Below are 20,009 nucleotides of genomic sequence, written 5' to 3' on the forward strand. Positions count from 1 at the left end.
TACGTACTGATCTGAAGGGGCTGGAGAGAAGGCAGTCTAGTTGTTGTAAGGTCATCACCCTCTGGCAGTGTAGCTAACAAAATAAGAGTTAACAATTTCTATCACTTCTAATTAAAACTTGATTACTCAGAGGCTTTCAGTTTGCTAATGATTTTGCTCAAGTTAAATATAAATAAAAAAAAGGAAAAGCTAGCAAAAACTGAATTCCTGCTCTAGATTTTAAAGAAACCTATTCTGTATGCCTGTTCAGAGGAAGATGGTTGAGGTTAAGTGAAGAACAATTGGAAAATTCAAGAATCAACCTAAGTGCAGTTATAACATATGAGAAACCTAAAAGTAAAACTATGTCAAACACATTTTATTTGGTGTTTTCATGCTAGGTCAATCTAAACAACAACAACAAAGACCCAGTTGGAACAGATTTTCTTTTAATATGACTAGGTGTACATGGACAACTGAGAACAGGGAAAACCCCCAAATTAATGTTTTAACAAATTACAGCTGTTACTAGAGATGGTATATTGGGATTTTAAGGAAACAGTCCAATAAATGAACAGCCCTTCATTCAATCTAATTAACCAACCCCTCTTTTAATTAAAAAAACACTCTAGTGGCAGAAGTTTATCATTTTTTAAAAATACTCCATAATAAAACGTGTTTCCGCAATGTTCTCTCTCCTTCAGTATTTAGTTACTAACAGTCTCCCAAATGGTAAAATAAAATTGAATTTATATCATCAAATGAAAGTGCAAGTTTGTACAGCCAAGCTCAGCAGCGGAAGTGAAGGGTGAAAGCTGATGGATGTCACCCAGAACAAGGACCTTCACGAAGGTGTCCTGCAGTGTCCTGGGTGCCAAACACAGTCAACATTCCATCATTTTTTTCATTGCTCTTAAACGAGCAAAACCAAAATTTTTTTTTTTTAATTTAAAGAAATAGTAAATCTTTATTCCCTCGCACATAATTTGAGATCTGGTAAGGCAAAGATAAGTCCCACCATCACTGGGGACAGCAGCAATAAACAGACTTCAGAAATAGCCCTGAATTATCAGCAACATTCTCTCACGGTAATATAAGGAATGCATCTCGTAAATCAAATCTGCAATGTTATCACATTGTTCTAATTTATTTGATTAGTTTCTCTGAAAAACTTTATAAATACATTATTTAAGAGGACAGTAAATTATTTTCTTGCTCTAGAAAAAATAATTTTTTCACATTTTAAAACTTGAGTACACTTTAGCAAAAAGTTGCAAGAAGAATGGACAGCGGGGTTTGCAGAATGTCCATGTACAAGTTGCATTTACAGGAACCTGGTAATCTGCCTCTACAAATAGAGCTCTTTGCAATAATATTTTAACAAACAGGCTTAATTTAAACACCTCTCCTATTGACTCTACCTGTGGAACCAAGAGGTACTTATATTTTCAAGTATTATATTGTAAAAGGTAAAAATTTCTGTGTTAATTTTACATGTTAGCATTTAAAGATCAAAATATCTATGTGAAAAATCATGCCTACTCAGCCTATTTTTGATAGCCAAATGGTCTCATCTTTTAAAGAATGCAGAAAAATATTGATTTCCTAAGAAGGAGCACACTGGAAAAAGCCATTTTAAAGTACTGAAGAACAAGGAGCATTTTTTTTTCTCTACTGGCGAAAATTATTAGAAAAGCTTTCCAGTCTGTTGTCTTTAGCTAGTTTTAATAAAATCTTTTCAAAATGATGGTCAAGAAATCTTTAGAAAACTGGAGGAAGGGAAGATGCTCCTTTGCAGCATGGAAGGAATTCCATCAACTGTAGAAATTCCTTTTAAATTTCTGCTTTGGTTCTTCAGAAGAAATGCTCATATAACTTCTATATTAGGAGACAAGAAAGAACAGATTAATATGACATTTACCTAAAGTCTTAGAAAATACTACAGTAATATCATTATGTTCCTAAAACTTTACCATGCTTTTCATACACTGTCTTACATACAAACAGGCAATTTGATCAGGATCGCTGGTCTTCTATCTAAGTGAATTCTAGCACTAATAGGAAAACACATGTCCTTTCTTTAACTTAGGCTATATATCATTTGCTTTTTCAAACTGTGTTAAGTCAATTGTACTTTGCTTTGAGATTAGAAACTTTACATTCATTGGTCTTGAATCCTCAGTACCTGATGCTTCAGGCTCCAGTCATATGTTGAAGCTGAAATAAATGATGGTTGATAAGTAGCCGTGAACAAAAACAACCCCTAACACCACCTACTAATGCAGACACTGGACTATATTCCTAGAAAAGAGTGGGAATGAAATGACAGGTAAATCATTAAATCACCTTTAAATCAAAATGTATTTAAAACCTGGCCAGTGAAACAGAAAGTCATCTGAACATTCCTTCCATCTCTGTGAATCTGTGACATGACAAAGTAGGAAGCTGTACCAGGAGTGTTTCCATCAACACAGAGGTAATCAGATTGTTCTCAAAGGCTTAATTTAGCAGAATGTCAGGTGTTAATAGCTTCCATTTACAGTGGACCTTCTTCCTTTTACAATCTAAAAAAGCAGATCACTAAAGCAAAGTTACAGGCCCAAGGTCAGTATCTTAGAGGAGGAGGAGAAGACTAGCTTCATTTGTATAAAGGTTCAAAATTGGCTTTTTCAACCAGTTTTAAACTGGAAAATATTTGTTAGATCTAATATATTTATATCTAAAAATATTTGTTGCAATCTAATACAAAACAATTTGACCACAAGTAATGCTTTACTGACTCATCTAAACATCCTGAATTTGCCTGGCGTTGTTACGACAGTATAAAGAGATGCTGGTCAACATGTGAAAATGGGGTGCTGGGAGAGAGAGAAGTTGATAGAATTCCAAGAGGTTTGAAAAGAGATGAAGCTGGATTATCCAATTTGTTCTGGAGCCTGATGAAATTGTGCTGTTGAGTCACTAGGAGCACTGAGTTGGCAATTTTTTATGTTGTTATTTCTCTGGGTCCTGTAAAGCTATTGTTCTTTTTGCACAATGACTTCAGCTTAACTGTAAGTCCCAGAGGGTCTAAGAGAGTCAACAGCTGCAGTCATTCAACTAGGAATGGAAGGCCCCTGGGCTCAGTATACTCCTAGACTGGTCCTGTTACCTAAATCGTTATCTCATTACACGTAAAAAGGACAATAATGTATTATCCCAGGTTGCTGTGCCAAACGAGAGAAAAATCGTGGGAGAACATGCTGAAAGTGAAAAAAGTGACAGTGTTCGTTGCTCAGTCATGCCCAACTTTTTGCAACCCTGTCGACTGCAGCCCGCCAGTCTCCTCTGTCCATAGGGTTCTCCAGACAAGAAAACAGGAGTGGGTAGCCATTCCCTTCTCCAGGGATCTTCCCGACCCAGGGATTGAATCTGCGTCTCCTGCATTGCAGCAGGATTCTTTACCATCTGAGCCACCTGTTTGCAGTTTTCAAATATCTTTAGAACTGAGAAAGATGGAATAGAAACCAAACAAACCTCGTCTCCAGTGGACAGAACTTGGTTCACTGGCCACTCAGTTATGGTTAAGTTTTTGTCTTACTATAAAGCATGTTCTGACCAGCAGTGTCTCTGGGCAATGCATGTCGCTCTGTGAGGGGAGGCCCACAGATACCCACAGGTGCTGCAGACTGAATTTCTACACTGAGTGGGAGAATAAGAGGGGCCCTAGAAGTTGCCCAACACAACTCAAAATTCAATTTCTATGACCCATACAGTCTTTTCCATGAGGCGTACCTGGTCCCTTGAAGGACAAAGTGTGCCAAAGTCATACAGCACAAGGTTCACTCCCTCTTAAGTGTTAGTTGCTCAGTCATGTCTGACTTTGCGATTCCATGGACCATAGCACACCAGGCTCCTCTGTCCATGGATTCTTCAGGCAAGAATACTGGAGTGGGTTGCCATTCCCTTCTCCTTCCCTCTTCGATGTCACCTATTTCTGGAGTTTGAGGCAAGCTTACCTGCTGTCTGTTGTGTCTGAACACCGTCTACCTGAGGCAGGGGTCCAAGTGTCCCTTCATCGTCAAAGGCCAAAATTGGATTCAAAGGAATATCTGGATTCTCACTGTTGGTGACATCTAGTCTGGATGGTTTAGATCCAATGGGTAAGTTTATAATTTCTTCAAAATTTTCATTCTGAACTGATATTCCATTTTCACTTGGTTGTTTTTCCAAACTGGGAGTACTAGGGAGTTTGAAAAATCAAAATTAAAGGAGTTAGTATTAAAACTGGAAAACATTTTTAGGACAACCCAAAACATTTATAATAAATCAGAATGACATTTTTAATAAAAATGATGAGTTCCAACATATTTATTTTTAAAAAATCTTTTTTTTAAACTTAATAAAATGGAACAATTTATCAATTAGAATAGATCATTATCAATAATTCTACATACATTTAACAATTTCTACTGCAGGCATTTTACATCCCTTTGTCTAATAAAAATAGCCCTTATTAGGATCTTTGCTTCAAGGATGAGGGGATTATAACTTGGGGGTAAGGGAGATAATTTGTACAAGCTGCCTAAGTACTGAGAGACAGTCTGCACTCCAGACTGGCTACATGATTTCTGGTCCTATGTTTTTCTCATAATGCTGTTTTGTACACTGCCTGGCTATTCACATTCTTCCTGGCTATCTCTAGCTTCCTAAAACATGAACATAATTGTATAGGTTAATTGCTCTAGACCAACCTTCTCATCTTTGCCCCTTAACTCTGCCTCTGACCCTACCTCGATTCTTATCAATTCATGCTTAGTAGCTTGGATTTTTGAGATACATTCAATTGGCCATGAAATCCTTAATTTTCTACCTGTAATTTCTTTTAGGTTTTTTGCTCCCTCTACATACTCCATAACCAAACCAGCAGCCCTTTTTAAGTTATATGTTCATTATTATGCTTTACAATGTGACAGAACAATGCCTGTGCATCAAACGGATGCTAGATTAATTTTACTGTTGATTTTATCTGACTGCAGCAGTAAACATATTTGCAAGCTTCATGATTTGTTCAGTGCTCATAAGAAAATGACCCTGCTTGACAGGAGTTAGTCTTCAAATGGAAAATGAGGCAAAAATTGTGAATGTTTTAACTTTTAATATACACTGATTATTAACTGAATGTTTAGCTATAGACAGGTCTATGGAAGAGATCAGAAAATCAGGTCTCTGTCAGTAATGCCAGCAACTTGAACTTTAGTAAGTTAGTCTTTTTTCCATCTCCTTCAAAAATGGTGAAAATGAAGCTAATATACATCCACTCTTTACTGTCCCCCTCCCTCTCACTTTTTTTTTTTTTTTTTTTGAGGAATCTTTGCTTCTCTGCCCCTGTATTGAGGATATAGTTTATTTTCCTCAGTGAGATATATTGACTTTGTGGAACATATTCTAAAGCATTTCTGATATGGATATTTTGGTACATTTTTTTGTTAACTATTAAACCTCTTCTTTTAGGAGAAAAATAAAGATGCCTGACCTAACTGCATCACAAGGCACTGCAGGGTACAGTGAAAATATTATTTGTAAGAGTGCTGTGGAAAAGAACGTAAAATTATTATACAGATTCAGACTATGATGGTGTGGTGCCTTCCCACTACTGTACCATGGAACTGAGAGGAAGCTTGGCATCATAGTCTACATGAGTGTGCATGCATGCACACACACGGAATGCCTGCCATCCTGTTCTTTCCCAATACGAGTGGGTTTTCTGTAACCAGGGAGAGTTTCGGTTCTCATCCCACAGAGATTTTTTAAGTACAAGTTTTGGCAAAAGAAGAATGTATCTTCAAAGCCCTTGTTCCTTGACGGATGTCAACTCCATCACCTTCCAGGCCTGCGTGTGCTGACAAGCTATAATGGCACACCAACCCCAGGTTTGACTCAATGCTGACTTCGTTTTCCCCTTCCACTACTACCCAACCCCTCCACCCAGTCTTGTTAACAATTAGAGGAATAATCATACCATATGCTTTGGATGACCAATTACTAAATGTTTAGAGGACACAGCGATATGCAAAACTATAAAACTGAAGTTCAAGTTTCTGAAGATATGTTTTGGGTTCTTATACAATGATTGATCACTTGCTGATTTTACCACTGAAGAGAGTCAGCTAATGTATAAGCTAATTTTATTCCCTGGAGAGAATTATCAGTAGCTTAAAAAACTTATTCCTTGTTATAATAATGGGGCACTCTCTGCAGTACTTCTTATAGGAGTTGGAAATGAATACTTTATTTGAAAATTAAACTAATTTAAAAATGAAATATTACTTAATATGTCTCAGATAATTTTGAAAATTTATTCTACATAATCAAAAGCTTATTGTTAAGGTATCTCTTCAGAAAATTGTTTTTTTTGGAATTGTAAGTGGGCAAAATAAAAAATGTTTACTGTCCCAGAAAGATATACAAAGATACCCTATGACACCTTAGGATGACTTGTCTTTTCATTGCTGCCAATACTATAAAACGTGTGGTATGCATTTTTAGATTAAGAATTTATATATATCAACCATTATGCCATATACCTTAAACTTACACACTGCTATATGTCAGTCACATCTCAATATAACTGGGAAGAAAAAAGATCTTAGATCTTAAGACATATTGTTCTATCAATTAAAAGAAAATTAATCTGAGAGCTTGAATTCTCTTATGGTGTCTAAGGCTGGCATTAGAGAGAGAACTTTTTTCATGTTTGAGACAGCACTGTTAAAATCCTGTCGATATAAACGCAAGGGAAGAGAAAGGCAATCTTCCCTCAACCCACACTTCTTAACTATTGTTAGCAAACATCTGTTTCCTCGTAGGAAGTCCTACTACTGGTATAAGAAATACTGGCATCTAAATTACTTTTACTAAGGAACAAACCTGTGACTCATTATAATATTATACACAGTAAAAATACAGCTGTTATATATTATCAAAGTGTGTGAAGATGGTCCAGGATCATGCCAAAGATATATAAAGGAAAGTAACAAATTATTCCCTGTAATTTGACTAAATAGCCACACAAAAACCTCACCATCATATTTAGCAGTTCAAGATAAGACATTTTCCTTTTCTCCAATTACAAAATTACTACCTCTAACCAAAATAATGAACCTAAATATAATAAATCTGCATGTTAAAACTCTGAAATTCTGTCTGGCCCCGTCAGAAAATTCTGGTGGGATTTGGCAGAGCCAAGGGTTAGGGGGTGGGGGGATGGTTAGACAAAACTGTCGTGCTTTGCTCTAATGTGCTAAGAAAAGCCCCAGTTGTCTAACTCACCTGTCCACAGTCACTTTTGATTGGTGAGTGGTAACCACATGGGTGCTGGCCTCTGGTTCCTCCGATCCTGGAGAGTTTGTCATATTGGGAAGTGTAGATACTGCTGGACATAGCAAAGATGATGGGATAAAGGGTTACTACTACTCTATCAAACCCAAAGCCCAGCAGCCAGAATGCTTGGATTTATGTCCTGGTTCTGCCACTTACCAGCTCTGTGACCTTGGGCAAGCCATAAATGCTCTGTGCCTTGGTTTCCTCATGGATAATAGTACCTACCTCCTAGGATAGTGTGATAAGTAAATGTACTTAGAACACTTGTACTTAGTAAGAGTACTTAGAACACTGCATGGCACATTGTAAGGGTGGAAACTAGGGCTGCTACTATTTTTGCCTGCACCCAACTGACCTGCCGCCCTAGCCTAGAATTCTCGTTGGAGCACGGGTAATACCATTTAGCCCTCAACCACATAAGAGATTGGGAGAAGAGGAACATGTGTTAGATAATCCTCAGGCCTCTTTCCAGCAGTATTAAACTGATTGTTAGTGATGATAAACACAGGTATGATGACTGACAAGTTTCACCTTCCCTCTCAACATTGTTCCAGAAGTGAGGTAAAAAGAATATCAAAAGAATTGATAGGGAAATAGCAGAAAGAAGAAAGATTGGGGGAAAAAAACAAACTAGGAGCTGTTTGGCTCTGCACAATCTACAGCATCAGCTCCTCAAATAATCCTGAGTTGGTACAATTTACACCCTAAAATGCGCATTCTGATCACTCACTGGGTGCCACACCTGCTTCAAGCCTGCATCTATTACAACATTCCTGGAGACAACCTGTTAAAAATACAGTGGGGTTAACAGGAAACCATTAAGGCTGTTTTCCAAACAAATATAATTAGGGCATCTTTAAAAGGGCATGGGACTTCCCGGGTGGTCCAGTGACTGGGAGACTCCATGCTCCCAAGGTAGGGGGCCTGGGTTCAATTTCTGGTCAGGGAACAAGATCTCACATGATGCAACTGGGAATTCAAATACTGCAACTAAAGATCCTGCCAAATACAACCAAGATCTGGTGCAGCCAAACAAATATTTTAAAAGAGCAGGAAAACACCATTAAGAAGAGATCATGACCTAAAGGACCTGGGAAAGCCTCTATTGAAGTAAAACCAAATCCCTAAACCCCAAATTTCACATTTGAAAATCCCTAGAGTTTATAGAGACTGTTCTTTTCTGTAAATCATTTCATTTGTCTTAAAAAAAAAACAGCAAAAGAAACAGGTATCTCTGGTCCTTTCTTTTCATATTGATATTGCAGATGATGAAAGAAAACTGAATAATGTACTATTGACCAACCACCCTTCTGTAAAATCATGAAGTTTTATTTACCTCAAATTTGATTTAAAATCACCAAGAAATTAATCATCTCTGGCCAAAGCCTATGGCATATGAACAATTTTCTAATGAAATTTCAACAATTTTCAAATTTTAACTGTCTTCTGAAATCAGAACTGAAATAACATTTAAATCCTTTTCTGAGAACTGCTGTAAGTACAGACAGTTTAATGTCCTTAATAGAAAATATAAATACAGGTTCCTTTAGCAGATGGTGACAGTGTTAGTCCTATAGTCGTGTCTGACTCTTTGTGACCCCATGGGCTATCCATGGAATTCTCCAGGTAAGAATACTGAAGTGGGTTGCCATTTCCTTCTCCAGGGGATCTTTCCGACCCAGGGATCAAACCCGAGTCTCCAAATGATATTTAATTATATATTCAAAGAAAATTAATTTTAATGTGTGTATATACTGGAGAAGGAAATGGCAACCCACTCCAGTATTTTTGCCTGGAAAAGCCCATGACAGAGGAGCCTGGTGGCTTATAGGCTATGGGGTCACAAGAGTTACACCTGACTTAGCGACTAAACCATCCACCACTATACATACCTATAAAGGCATATATATCAGATATGGACACACAAATATATACATAATAGAAGTATGATATAAAATGACTTAAGATATCAAACACTCCATTAGAGTATAACCAAATGTGAAAAAATCTGCTAGAAATGCTAGAGATTTTTTAGATAAACAAGATTTATTTGTAGATTAGATGAGATATACCTACACTTCTGTGAATGAATGAGTCTTGTTTATTTTAAAATCAATGCTTATCTTGACCTCTAGAGTCAATTAAAAAATTCTGCATTTGAATTGAGTTCACTGAAATACATACCTATTCCTCCAGTGGGAGTTCCCTTGGTTATATCTCCATTTCTCTGATCAACAGTTTTCTAGCCAAGAAAAAAGAATTTTTAATGTTAAAATTACAAGTTAAAAAAAAAAAAATTAAGAATAGTTTAAAAAATGACCATCTCAATACCTTATCTGAAGCTTCTGTTCTTCTGGTTCTTTTCATAATCTCCTCAAGTCGCTACAAGACGGAAAGAATTGAGCAAACAGATCCGATAAAGGAAGAAAGCTAGTCTGGTGCATTTCACTGACTAAGCAAATAGCAGGGCACCTAAACACGTCTATTATTTTAGGAAAATATTATCTTTGTCTTAATTGGAGTTATTAAAAGAAGTTAACAGTAAAGAACCTGCCTGCCAATGCAGGAGACGTAAGAGACATAGGTTCAATCCCCGAGTTGGGAAGATCCCCTGGAGGAGGAAATGGCAACCCACTCCAGTATTCTTGCCTCCAGAATCCTGTGGGCAGAGGAGCCTGGAGGGCTACAGTCCATAGGGTCCGCAAAGAGTCAGACATAGCAACTTGGCACAGCACACACACACACACGTTGGAATTGGCTTAGGCCACATGAATTGGAAGTATCTGTTTTCGGTGAGCACTGAAACACCAAGACCAATTTCTTTGGAGGAGAATATTAATACTGAGCTATTTTAGAGAACCTAAAATGGGCAAGACACATTTGTTTTCTGAATGTGGTCAGCCAGTCTCTCCATCTTTAGCCAGCTTCATTCTAGGAAGAATCAGAGCAGTGAGAGTCCCAAATACCTTCTTCCTCTCCAGGCGCTCTTGCTCTTCTCTCTGGAAATGCTTCTCCCGCTCCTGCCGGACCCTCTCTGCTTCTTCCCGAACACGAGCTTCTTCTTCCTTCTGAAAATGAGAAGACGGCATCGGCTTCCTAGGGACAAGCTGGCTTTGCCCGCTGCCCCGAAATTCCGGAGCACAGGACGCAAGGACTAGGATGGCGCGCAGGAGACTCAGAGCGCTTCTCACCACACGCTAGACACCTTGCTCTGCTCATCTGAGCTGCCCCTCGCGCCATCCTGAGCCAGGGCTGCACCGCCGACCTGCTTCCCAGGCCGAGCCAGACCCCGCTACCTGTTTCCGGATGCGCTCCATCTCCTCCCGCTCGCGCCGGGCCCGCTCCTCCTCCTGCCGCCGCAGCTGCTCTTCCTGCTCCCGGGCTAGCTCAGCTTCCAGCTGGCGGGCCTCCTCCTCTCGGCGGCTTCTCTCTTCAGCTACCTTCTGGGCCAATTCTTCTCGCTTTTGTCTGGAAGAAAGACCAATCGAGACGAAAGTGGAGGGAGTTCCTTGGCGAGGCTGGAGCTTGCGGTTACCTCAAGGACGCTTTGTTGGGAGGTCTGCCACAGTCTCCACTTGGATACATGTGAAGCCACTCTCTCCCCCACCTCATGTTGCCTCGTGGGAAACAGAAGCAAGAAGCAAAATGTAACCACTCATATTCTGAGGGCAGCTTGTTTTTTTGTTGTTGTTGTTTTAAGGATCTGCAACATAACTATCTTTAAAGGCTCAGACTTGTTTAATCCAATAATATTAACTTTTTAGTAAAGAATTTAATACTCCCCTCCCAGTTTCTGTAAATAAATAAAGGTTATAACGTTCTGCAGCAGGAGAGGGGAAGATGGACCATGTAAGCTCCCTATTGGGACCAAGGGTAGGGCGTGTCCAAGATGGCGGCCCAGCATACTTTCCTGAGAGGCAGTTCTGCCTATTTGAAGAACAATTACATTAACATTAGCCTTGTTAGCTCCAGAAGGAGGCCAACTAAGCAAAGTGCCCCTGGCATACTGTCTGGCAGGCAGTCATGGGGCACTTTATCTCCCAGCAGCTACCCTATGAGAGGAATTCTATCTGGAAAGAAGAAAAGATGAACTTTTATTACACAGCTTTAAAATAATAAGATGCGGAAACATGGAGATAAGCGAGATGTCAGATTAAAAAAAAAACTCAGACCGTACAACTGTATCTCTATGGTGGTTACAATCATGAAAATATGTGTGTCTGTATATAGGCATGTGTATACACCCACACACTGTTCAGAGACTGGAAAGGGTGAATCAAAATGTACACACTTATTGAAATCTGGTAGGCTTATGGATGATTTTTTTTTCTTCAAACCCTTCTCCATCAATTTTGTTGTATTGTCATTATAAAAAGAAAATGTGACTTAAAAAGTTGCTTAGGCATCAGAGGAACACCAGGTGAGAGTAATTCTGTAACAACTTATATAGATTGACCTTCAACACTACTACCACTTCTTCTGAAGACTTACTCCAAGGTGTCTCGAGGGTGTCCCTGAGCAGTGTCACTCCGTTACCTTTCGAGTTCTTCCTTTTCCCTCTTCTCTCTCTCCTCCTTCTCTCTCTGCTCTCGGGCCAGCCGCCTCTTTTCAGCCAGCAGCCTTGTGGCCTCTTCTGGGTCGGTGGTGCCCGCAGAGGTCTTCGGAGAAGCACTGGCAGTCAGAGTGGATGACGGGGCTGGTGTCGGGGCTGGGGTAGAGCCTGGGGCCGGAGCTGGGGCTGAGGCTGCTGCTGGAGCAGCTGTACAAACAGGTACAAGGAGAAAGCCAATTGGAAACAAAAGCCAAAGAACAAAACAAAAACTAGCATCCCCTAGACCCCAGGCCTAGAATTCATCATTAGAAAAGGGAATGTTTATTATGGAGCGTTCTCAGGGTTTCACTGTATTCTATCTGTAACCTGGCAACAGGTAGCAAAAAGCTTCATGTGCGAGTGAGACATCCGAAGCTGACACTGTCACTGAGTCTTATTTTTAGACAGTTAGGTCAGTTAACAACACATATCAAACATGTACTGAATACCTAACAAAAAGAGATGAGAGCTCCCATTTGCCTTTCATTACATTAAAAAAAAAAAAATTCCTTCTCTTAAGTGACTATTTATCATTAGAGGACTAAACCCTTTCTATGGCCATGGCCAGTGTCCCTACTACGAGCCTAGGTTCAGGCTGGGAAGACAACCATCAAGAGATCCCTTAGGTCCACCCAGCACTGTCTCCAGGTCTGAGAAGGAATGAACCAGCATCCGTGCTCCTTAGACAGGGCAGGTCTCCACTGCCAGTCCTAATGCGAACATGCAAGATTAGAGCAGTTCTCTGACCTTATCTGGATTCAGGGAAAGGACCTAGAGGGCTTGTGCGGCAGGGAACCCTCCCAACCCCCAACCCCAGGCACCATGGTGAGATGCACCTGACCACTCCAGACCCTCCTTTCAAGATTTACATTTCTCCTGCTCCCACAAGTTTTTTCTTTGTCCTCAGGACATTGTTTGGCCTTACTCTTCTCCCTCTACATGTAAACAGATACTGGACTCTCCCATTCCCTTAACAACATTATCATTTGTCTTGAGTCATCTTTCTTTGCCCTCACCCTCTATCTTCAAATTAAGTTTTAAAGAGAAAACTTGGATGAAGACAGTTTTCAACAAGATGTACTGAATTTCTAGCTCCAGGTGATTTTTAAACTTCTAGATGGCATCTGGTTAGTCTGGTAGAGATGAGATCCACTGGGTGTCCTGGAAAAAGTTCTGACCTCTGTCAGTCACACAGGCTAATAAGCCAGTGGCCCTCAAACTACAGTACACGTAGGATGTGAAGTATAAGTGATGTGTTAGTCGCTCAGTCATGTCTGACTCTTTGCAACCCCATGGACTCTAGTCCACAAAGCTCCTCTGTCCATGAGGTTCTCCAGGCAAGAATACTGGAGTGGGTAGCCATTCCCTTCTCCAGGGGATCTTTCTGACCCAGGGATCGAACCTGGGTCTCCCATACTGCAGGCAGATTCTTTACCATCTGAGCTACCAGGGAAGCCGACACACAGGATAAGTGCCACTGTTTTATCTGGCAATCCTGCACGGGAGTCAGATGACCTTAGTATCAGAGTCCATGGATCCACAACATATCCTGATTTAATAGGTCTGAGGTAGGGGCAGGGTTCTATAGTATGAAACATTATAGATGTGGTTGAAAAATATTTCCATGAACTTTTTGAAAATCCTCCTTCTAAAAGGTAGAGACTAATCCCCTCCAGTTGAGTGTGAGTTGAAGCTGGTGACCTGCTTCTAATGAACTGTGTGACAGAAATCGTGACTTCTGTGGATGTGAGACTTCTGAGATTAGGCATGAAAGATAGTGTGGGCTTCTTGCATTTACCCCAGGTCTCTCAGCTGGGGAAAGCCAACAGAGCAAGCAGACAGACTGTGTGGACATCAAATAACTCTACGGCGAGGTCCATGTGTCAGGAAACGACGGCCACCTGCTGACAGCCCTGGGTGTGAGTCATCCTCTAATAACTCAGCTAAACTGCTCTCAAATTCCTTTCCCAAGACTCTGCATGATACAGTAACTGTCTGTTGTTGTAAACTACAAAGTTTTGGGATACTTTGTTGCACAGCAATAGGTAAATGATTCTGATGCAGGTACTCTGCATACCACATTTTGTCAAATTATTGGACTCAGCCAATGAAAGGAATCCTAAACCATACCTGAAACAAATATGCTGTGGCTCTAACAATAGGCTGTTGGATGGATGATTCCTTCTTTATATGTAAGAAAATTATACTTAAGAAAAGGTCCCCAGATTAGTCTTAGAGTAAAATTTCTAAGTGCCCAAAAAGGGAGCAAAGAAGGGAGGGAAGGAAGAGAGGGAAGGAGGAAGGGCTAAGTGAAAGCAGTGCAGGAGAGAAAGAAGAGTGCAGGCAGCCCCCACGGCACCACAGTCAGCGGACTCCTACCAGGGGCAGACTCTGTTTCGTCTGGTGTTCCCTCTTCAACTGTGGACTCTTCTACTTTCACCAAAGGTGTTCTGCCCTTTAGTGAGGGCTCACTGGTAACTTTCTGAGGTTCCTTGTCAGGGTCTTTTCTCTCAGATTCCACTCTGACTTCTCTCTTGACAGGGCGGATGTTGCCAGGGGAGGGGGGCCGGAGCTGAGCAGGGGCAGCTTTGACTGGTCCAGGAGGTGTGGAGGGTGCTGGTCTGGGGGTGCCAGGCAGATGGGGAAAGGACTTGGATGGGAGCCTGGGCAACAGACAAAGAGAAGAGGGAACATGAGAACAGGCTCGCCAGAACCCCCCTTTCTCCACATCTCTGCCATGTAGTAGACTTGGAATACCAACACCAAGAGAAATGAAGGTATTTAGCTGTGTGAACATGTCTCTTACATCTTACGTGGCAAACACAGAAGTATTTGCTTTAGAGGCTCATTCCAGGTTTCCTTTTTCTTTCCTCTGAGGAAAAATGTTACTCCCTAAAAGAAGGCTAAACCACGTGGGGAGAACAGTTTCTTCTCAGAGGACAGACACTACTAATTATCCAATATGGAACAACACTGCCAGGCTCTTATATTTCACTTACCAAACTCGGGAGGAAGCTGGTGATCTGGCTTTGGGATGAGATGGAGACAGAGACCTTTGGCTGCCGCATGTGAGGTGGAAGGGCACATTTTCTCTCTCCTTCTCTCTTTTATAGCCCTAAGTTCAGAGAAACACAATAATTAGATTTTTCCACAAGCAGGACAATCACATTCATAGTATTCAACAGTGGAGCTGTAATCCACTGAATGACTTGGAAAATTTCCAGCCTTTGCCATATATATCCATTCCACCCCAACAAAAGGCCTTTATTAGGTTAAAACGGAACCTTATAATTGAAGCAACACAATCTGACACTAATAAGAAGGTTCTGGAAGTGTGATCTGGATGTGTATTTGTAAAAAACCAAGCAAAAACACACTTTTAGAAAGCACCTATGCTTTCTATCTAAAACTGCCTGGACCAGAATCTCTCATAGTCTGCTATAGCCCACACAAATGTCAAAATAAAGGTCACTTCCAGCTTATCCTCCCTACCTTTGTCTCTTTTAATTCTTTAGCATTTTTCTTTTTTTCAACCTGGAACACACTACAGCTTAGTCTTTTTTTTTTTTTTTTAATTTACATGTCTGCTATATCAGACGTTAATTTTTTCTTTATACTAATGGTATATAAACAAGTCCTTCCTTACCTAGTGTCCTCTTGCCCTTGAAGGAAAAGTCAGACCCAAGGTGAGGTATTTTAGCTGTTTTTGGCCTTCTTCATTAGGGATGAAACGAGAATCTGACAGTGGGCTGAAATATCAGCCCTCCTCTGACTGAACCCTAGGAATTAGAGAAATGACACCTTTCCCAGGTTGAAATGGGCAAAAGGAAACCCAGGAGTGTTCTGATAAAGTCAACCAAGACAAAAAACAAACAAGGAACATGGCAAGAGAGACTCATTCCAAGTATCTGAAACATGGCTGACAGTGCTCTGCGAGGGCAACGAATGCTTGCTGGAGACACCTGTGTAGATGTCTAGCAGTCCTTCACTCGGTGGGATCCTTGCAGGAACTCAGGACTGAGGTTGTTAGGGGAGAGACAGAACATCATCTAGCTTCAGGGCCAACAAGCTGGTGTGTACCTTCTTTTCTCTCCTTCCTGCCTGGCCTAAGCATCACCTACCTTCTCCATCACCTGCCCTCCGACTTTGTTCCCTTCAGCATTTCTTCTAACTGCTTCTCTTTTCCTTAGTAACATCCTAAATGATGGGATAGACTATAGGTGGGGGAAAACACCTCACTGTCAAATAATACTCAACATTTTCCCAGAATTTCTAAATAAAACAAATGAAGGATGGGGCAGGAAAGAGCTTCACAGGGCATGTGCCCTCTCTATATCACTTGCAGCTGCATGACCGCCTTCTGTCCCCATCTCTGGTACCAGAAGGCAGGAGGCAGAGTCTCAGAGAACACTTGCAGTCCTTGGGTAGCTGAAGCAGTAGCCACCATATGGAACGCTCTTTGCAAGAGTACAGGGTGGCAATTATGCTTCCCTTCCCAAGGGAGGTTGGAGTTAAGTAGCTTGAATTGCTTTTCTTTTTCTCAAAACATTTTAATGTAGCTAAAGTCACAAATGTCTTTCAAATGTCTTTCTGTTGGTCTTAGACTCAATCACTTATTTGAGTTCCATACATGTGAAGGTGCTCCTAATTCTTATCCTGATCTGAGTTAATAGCCAGTGGTTTGTATAATAATCTTTCCTGTTAACACTCCACAAGACTAAGGTGGAAACACACACAGCAAGCTGACCATGTCAATGGTCTGGAAAACTTACCAGCAGGACAAAGACTTTAATTTTAGAGTTAGAGTTAGGTTTAGAATACAAATAACCTACAAGAGAGACAATATAAACAGATATCCCAAGGTAGCACTGTACAAAAGAACTTGGATGATAGAAGTATTCTGCATCTACACTGAATAAAATGGTAGCCACTAGCCACATTTGGCTATTTGAATTTGGACCTAAATTAAAATTTAATGTTAAGTTCAGTCTCACAAATGTATTTCAAGTGCTTAAGAGCAGTCAGCTGAATTTAGATAAACCAAACAAAATTAAAAAGAAAATTAAGAAAACAATACCATTTACAATAGCATCAAAAAAAGAATATGTAGGAATAAACTTAACCTAGGACATGGAAGATGTCTATGGTAAAAACTAGAAGTCACTACTGAAAGAAATGAAAGAAGATGCAACATAAATGGGAACACCTCTTATGTTCATAGGCTGGAAGACTTGTTATTGCTAATATATCACTACTATAAGCAATCTATAGAATCAATACACTCTATCAAAAGGCCACATCTCTTTTTTTTGGCAGAAATAGAAAATTCCATCCTAAACTCATATAGAATCTCAAGGGACCCTGAATAGACAAAACAGTCTTGAAAAAAGAACAAAGTTGGAAGTCACATTTTCTGGTTTTAGAACATATTACAAAGCAAAGGTAATCAAAACAATATGGTATTGGCATAAAAACAGACTTAAAGACCAATGGAACAGAACAGACCACCAAAAATAAACCCTTGAGTATATGGTCAAAGGAGCCTTGACAAAGGTGCCAAGACCACTTAATGGAGAAAAGATAGTCTATTCAACAAATGGTGCTGGGAAAACTAGATATCCATATGCAAAAGAATGTAGTTGGACCCTTACCTTACACCACATACCTTATACCACATACAAAAATGAACTCAAAATGCTTACAAAACCTAAATGCTAAGACTTCAAACTATAAAATTCCCAGAAAAAAAAAAAAATGGGGAGAGTCCTAATATTGGATTTGGTAATAATTTCTTGGATATGACACCAAAAGCACATGTAACAACAACAACAAAAAAATAGAAAAATGGGACTACAAACTTAAAAACTGCATCAAAGGATACAATCAACAGAGTAAGAAGGCAACCTAAAGAATGAGAGAAAATGTTTGCAAATCATATATCTGATAAGGAATATCCATAATATATAAAAACTCCAATAAAATTTAAAATAAGATTAAAAAACTAAAAAGATTAAAAATATGGGGAAGGGACTTGATTGGATTTGTCTCCAAAGATGATATACAGATGGCCAACAAACACATAGAAAGATGCTCAACATCACTAACGATTGGAGAAATGCAAGTCAAAACCATAATGAGATCATCTCACACTCCTTAGGCTACTATTTAGAAAACAAAACAAATATTGCTGATGATGTGAAAAAGTGGAAGATCTTGTACCTTGTTGGTTAGAATGTATATAAATAGTATCATCACTATGAAAAACAGTATAGCAGTTACTTAAAAATTAAAAATAGAATTACCATAAGATCCAACAATCAGGTCCATATTCAAAAGAACCGAAGACAGGATCTCAAAGAGATATGTGCATACCCATGTTCACAGCCATGCTATTCACAATATCTAAAAGGGAAGAAGCAACTCAAATGTCCATCAACAGATGAACAGATTAACAAGATGTGGTGTGTCAATACATGTGTGTATATGCATTCTTAAAAAGAATGGAAATCTTGTCACATGCTACAATACGGAAGGACAGACTTAATATGCTAAGTGCGAGTAGTCAGTCACAAAAGACAAATGCAGTATGGTTTCATTCATGTGAGGTATCTAGTGTGATCAAATTCATAGGAACAGAAAGTAAAATGGTGCTTGCCAGGAGCTGAGGGATAAGGAAATGGAAAGTTATTGCTTAGTGGGTACAGTTTCAGTTTTGCAAGATTTAAAAAGTTCTGGAGATTGGTTGCATAACAATGCAAATATACTTAACATTTTTGAACTGTGCACTTAAAAATGGCTGAGAAGGTAAATTTTGTTTTTTTGTCACAATTGAAAAATGTTTAAAAGATAAATTTCAAATTTGATCTGTCAGTCTCAGTTACATTTTCAAGTGCTTGGTTTCAATTCTGCAGTGCAGCTCTGGAATATAAATTATGTGAGTCGTTTTCTGACAGTAAGTATTTGCCTAAATATTAATTGTAAAGAAATGAAAAGGTAGCCAATAGATCAAACACAGAAAGAAAGAGGCACGGAAAAGACAAAACAAAACTGGTGAGAAAATACAGGTAGTGGATCAAGTGATGACAAATCCCTCTTATTTAATCTGTTGGAGGATTGGCTCTCACGCTTTCCTCCTGGTGTGTTAATTTTCCTTTTAATCTCTAAAAAGATATTTTTCCTTTGGTAAACACTTTTCCCTACCCAATAAGTATCCAGTGTTCAGGGCCAAAGCTGTCCTAATTGACTATTACTATTTGGCCACAGCTAGGCTTTCTGAAGCATCAATGTGCTAATGATGGTAAACTTCCCAGACTTCAAAGGTAGTTTTACTTCTGGCTTCAAGGGTTGGAGGTCTGACTCAATCGTGAATTAAACGTTGATTCTTGAAAGCTTGAGGGGCTTGAAAGAAAACTGCCTATAGGCAAAGCCATCAAACTCTCACAACTCTTGAATTATCCTCAAAGGTCTAAGCAAAATCCTTTTAAGTGTCCATCAGCTTTATACATTGAACTGCTCTGGGAAGTTAAGATTGAAAAAAGCATTGTTCCAGCCTTTCATGGGTCATGCTATTACCATGAGAGAGGGGCAATGAGATCTCCTGGTTGACTGGGGGGTCCTTTAACACTAAAATACAAATGTCTACATCTTTCAACAGATGCCAAATAATACACGGCTTAAAGACGAAGAAATATTCCTGGAGACATACAAGTGACCTCATTGCATTTACAGCATGGTGAATACTGAGGTTAGTTCAGCCACCCTGCCAGTAACAACAAGTACAAATTATATTCTTCACTTGCAAAATGTGATTCTGTAACAGAGCCCAACAGCCTTTCAAGAATTACTTAGCAGGTAATTAGTGTTTTCAAAATACTTTGTCACTATATTTTAAGATCTGGGCCTTGACACGCATTAGCTAAACAGACAAAAAGTATTTATCTTGCTTTTTGGTGAACCACATTTAGACTGCAGCCAGCTTCTGGATATGGTTGGAATAAAATGCAAAGGCAGCAGTCCAGGCCCACTTCCCCTTCAAAGCTTTTCTTACTTTCACACATAAAGTATGCCAGTATTGCAC

General features: G+C 39.6%; 1 protein-coding gene across 20 annotated transcripts in view; it reads right to left on the reverse strand.

Moving 5' to 3' along the window:
• Positions 1 to 342: 342 nt before the first annotated feature.
• The window catches only part of MAP7 (microtubule associated protein 7), a 177,436-nt gene continuing 157,769 nt past the window's right edge, over positions 343 to 20,009 (reverse strand). For 16 of the 20 annotated variants that reach the window (XM_024996470.2, XM_024996464.2, XM_059889605.1 and 13 more), the window contains 10 exons: positions 14,932 to 15,047; positions 14,312 to 14,595; positions 11,878 to 12,100; positions 10,638 to 10,809; positions 10,308 to 10,409; positions 9,673 to 9,723; positions 9,526 to 9,583; positions 7,291 to 7,393; positions 3,978 to 4,201; positions 343 to 1,857 (listed from right to left, as the gene is read on the reverse strand). In XM_024996470.2, coding sequence (XP_024852238.1) covers positions 1,847 to 1,857; positions 3,978 to 4,201; positions 7,291 to 7,393; positions 9,526 to 9,583; positions 9,673 to 9,723; positions 10,308 to 10,409; positions 10,638 to 10,809; positions 11,878 to 12,100; positions 14,312 to 14,595; positions 14,932 to 15,047 — 1,344 coding nt within the window. In that variant the 3' untranslated portion in view covers positions 343 to 1,846. 20 annotated transcript variants of the gene reach the window in all.

The sequence above is a fragment of the Bos taurus genome, chromosome 9 (assembly GCF_002263795.3).
Source record: "Bos taurus isolate L1 Dominette 01449 registration number 42190680 breed Hereford chromosome 9, ARS-UCD2.0, whole genome shotgun sequence".
Classification (NCBI taxonomy): Eukaryota; Metazoa; Chordata; class Mammalia; order Artiodactyla; family Bovidae; genus Bos; species Bos taurus.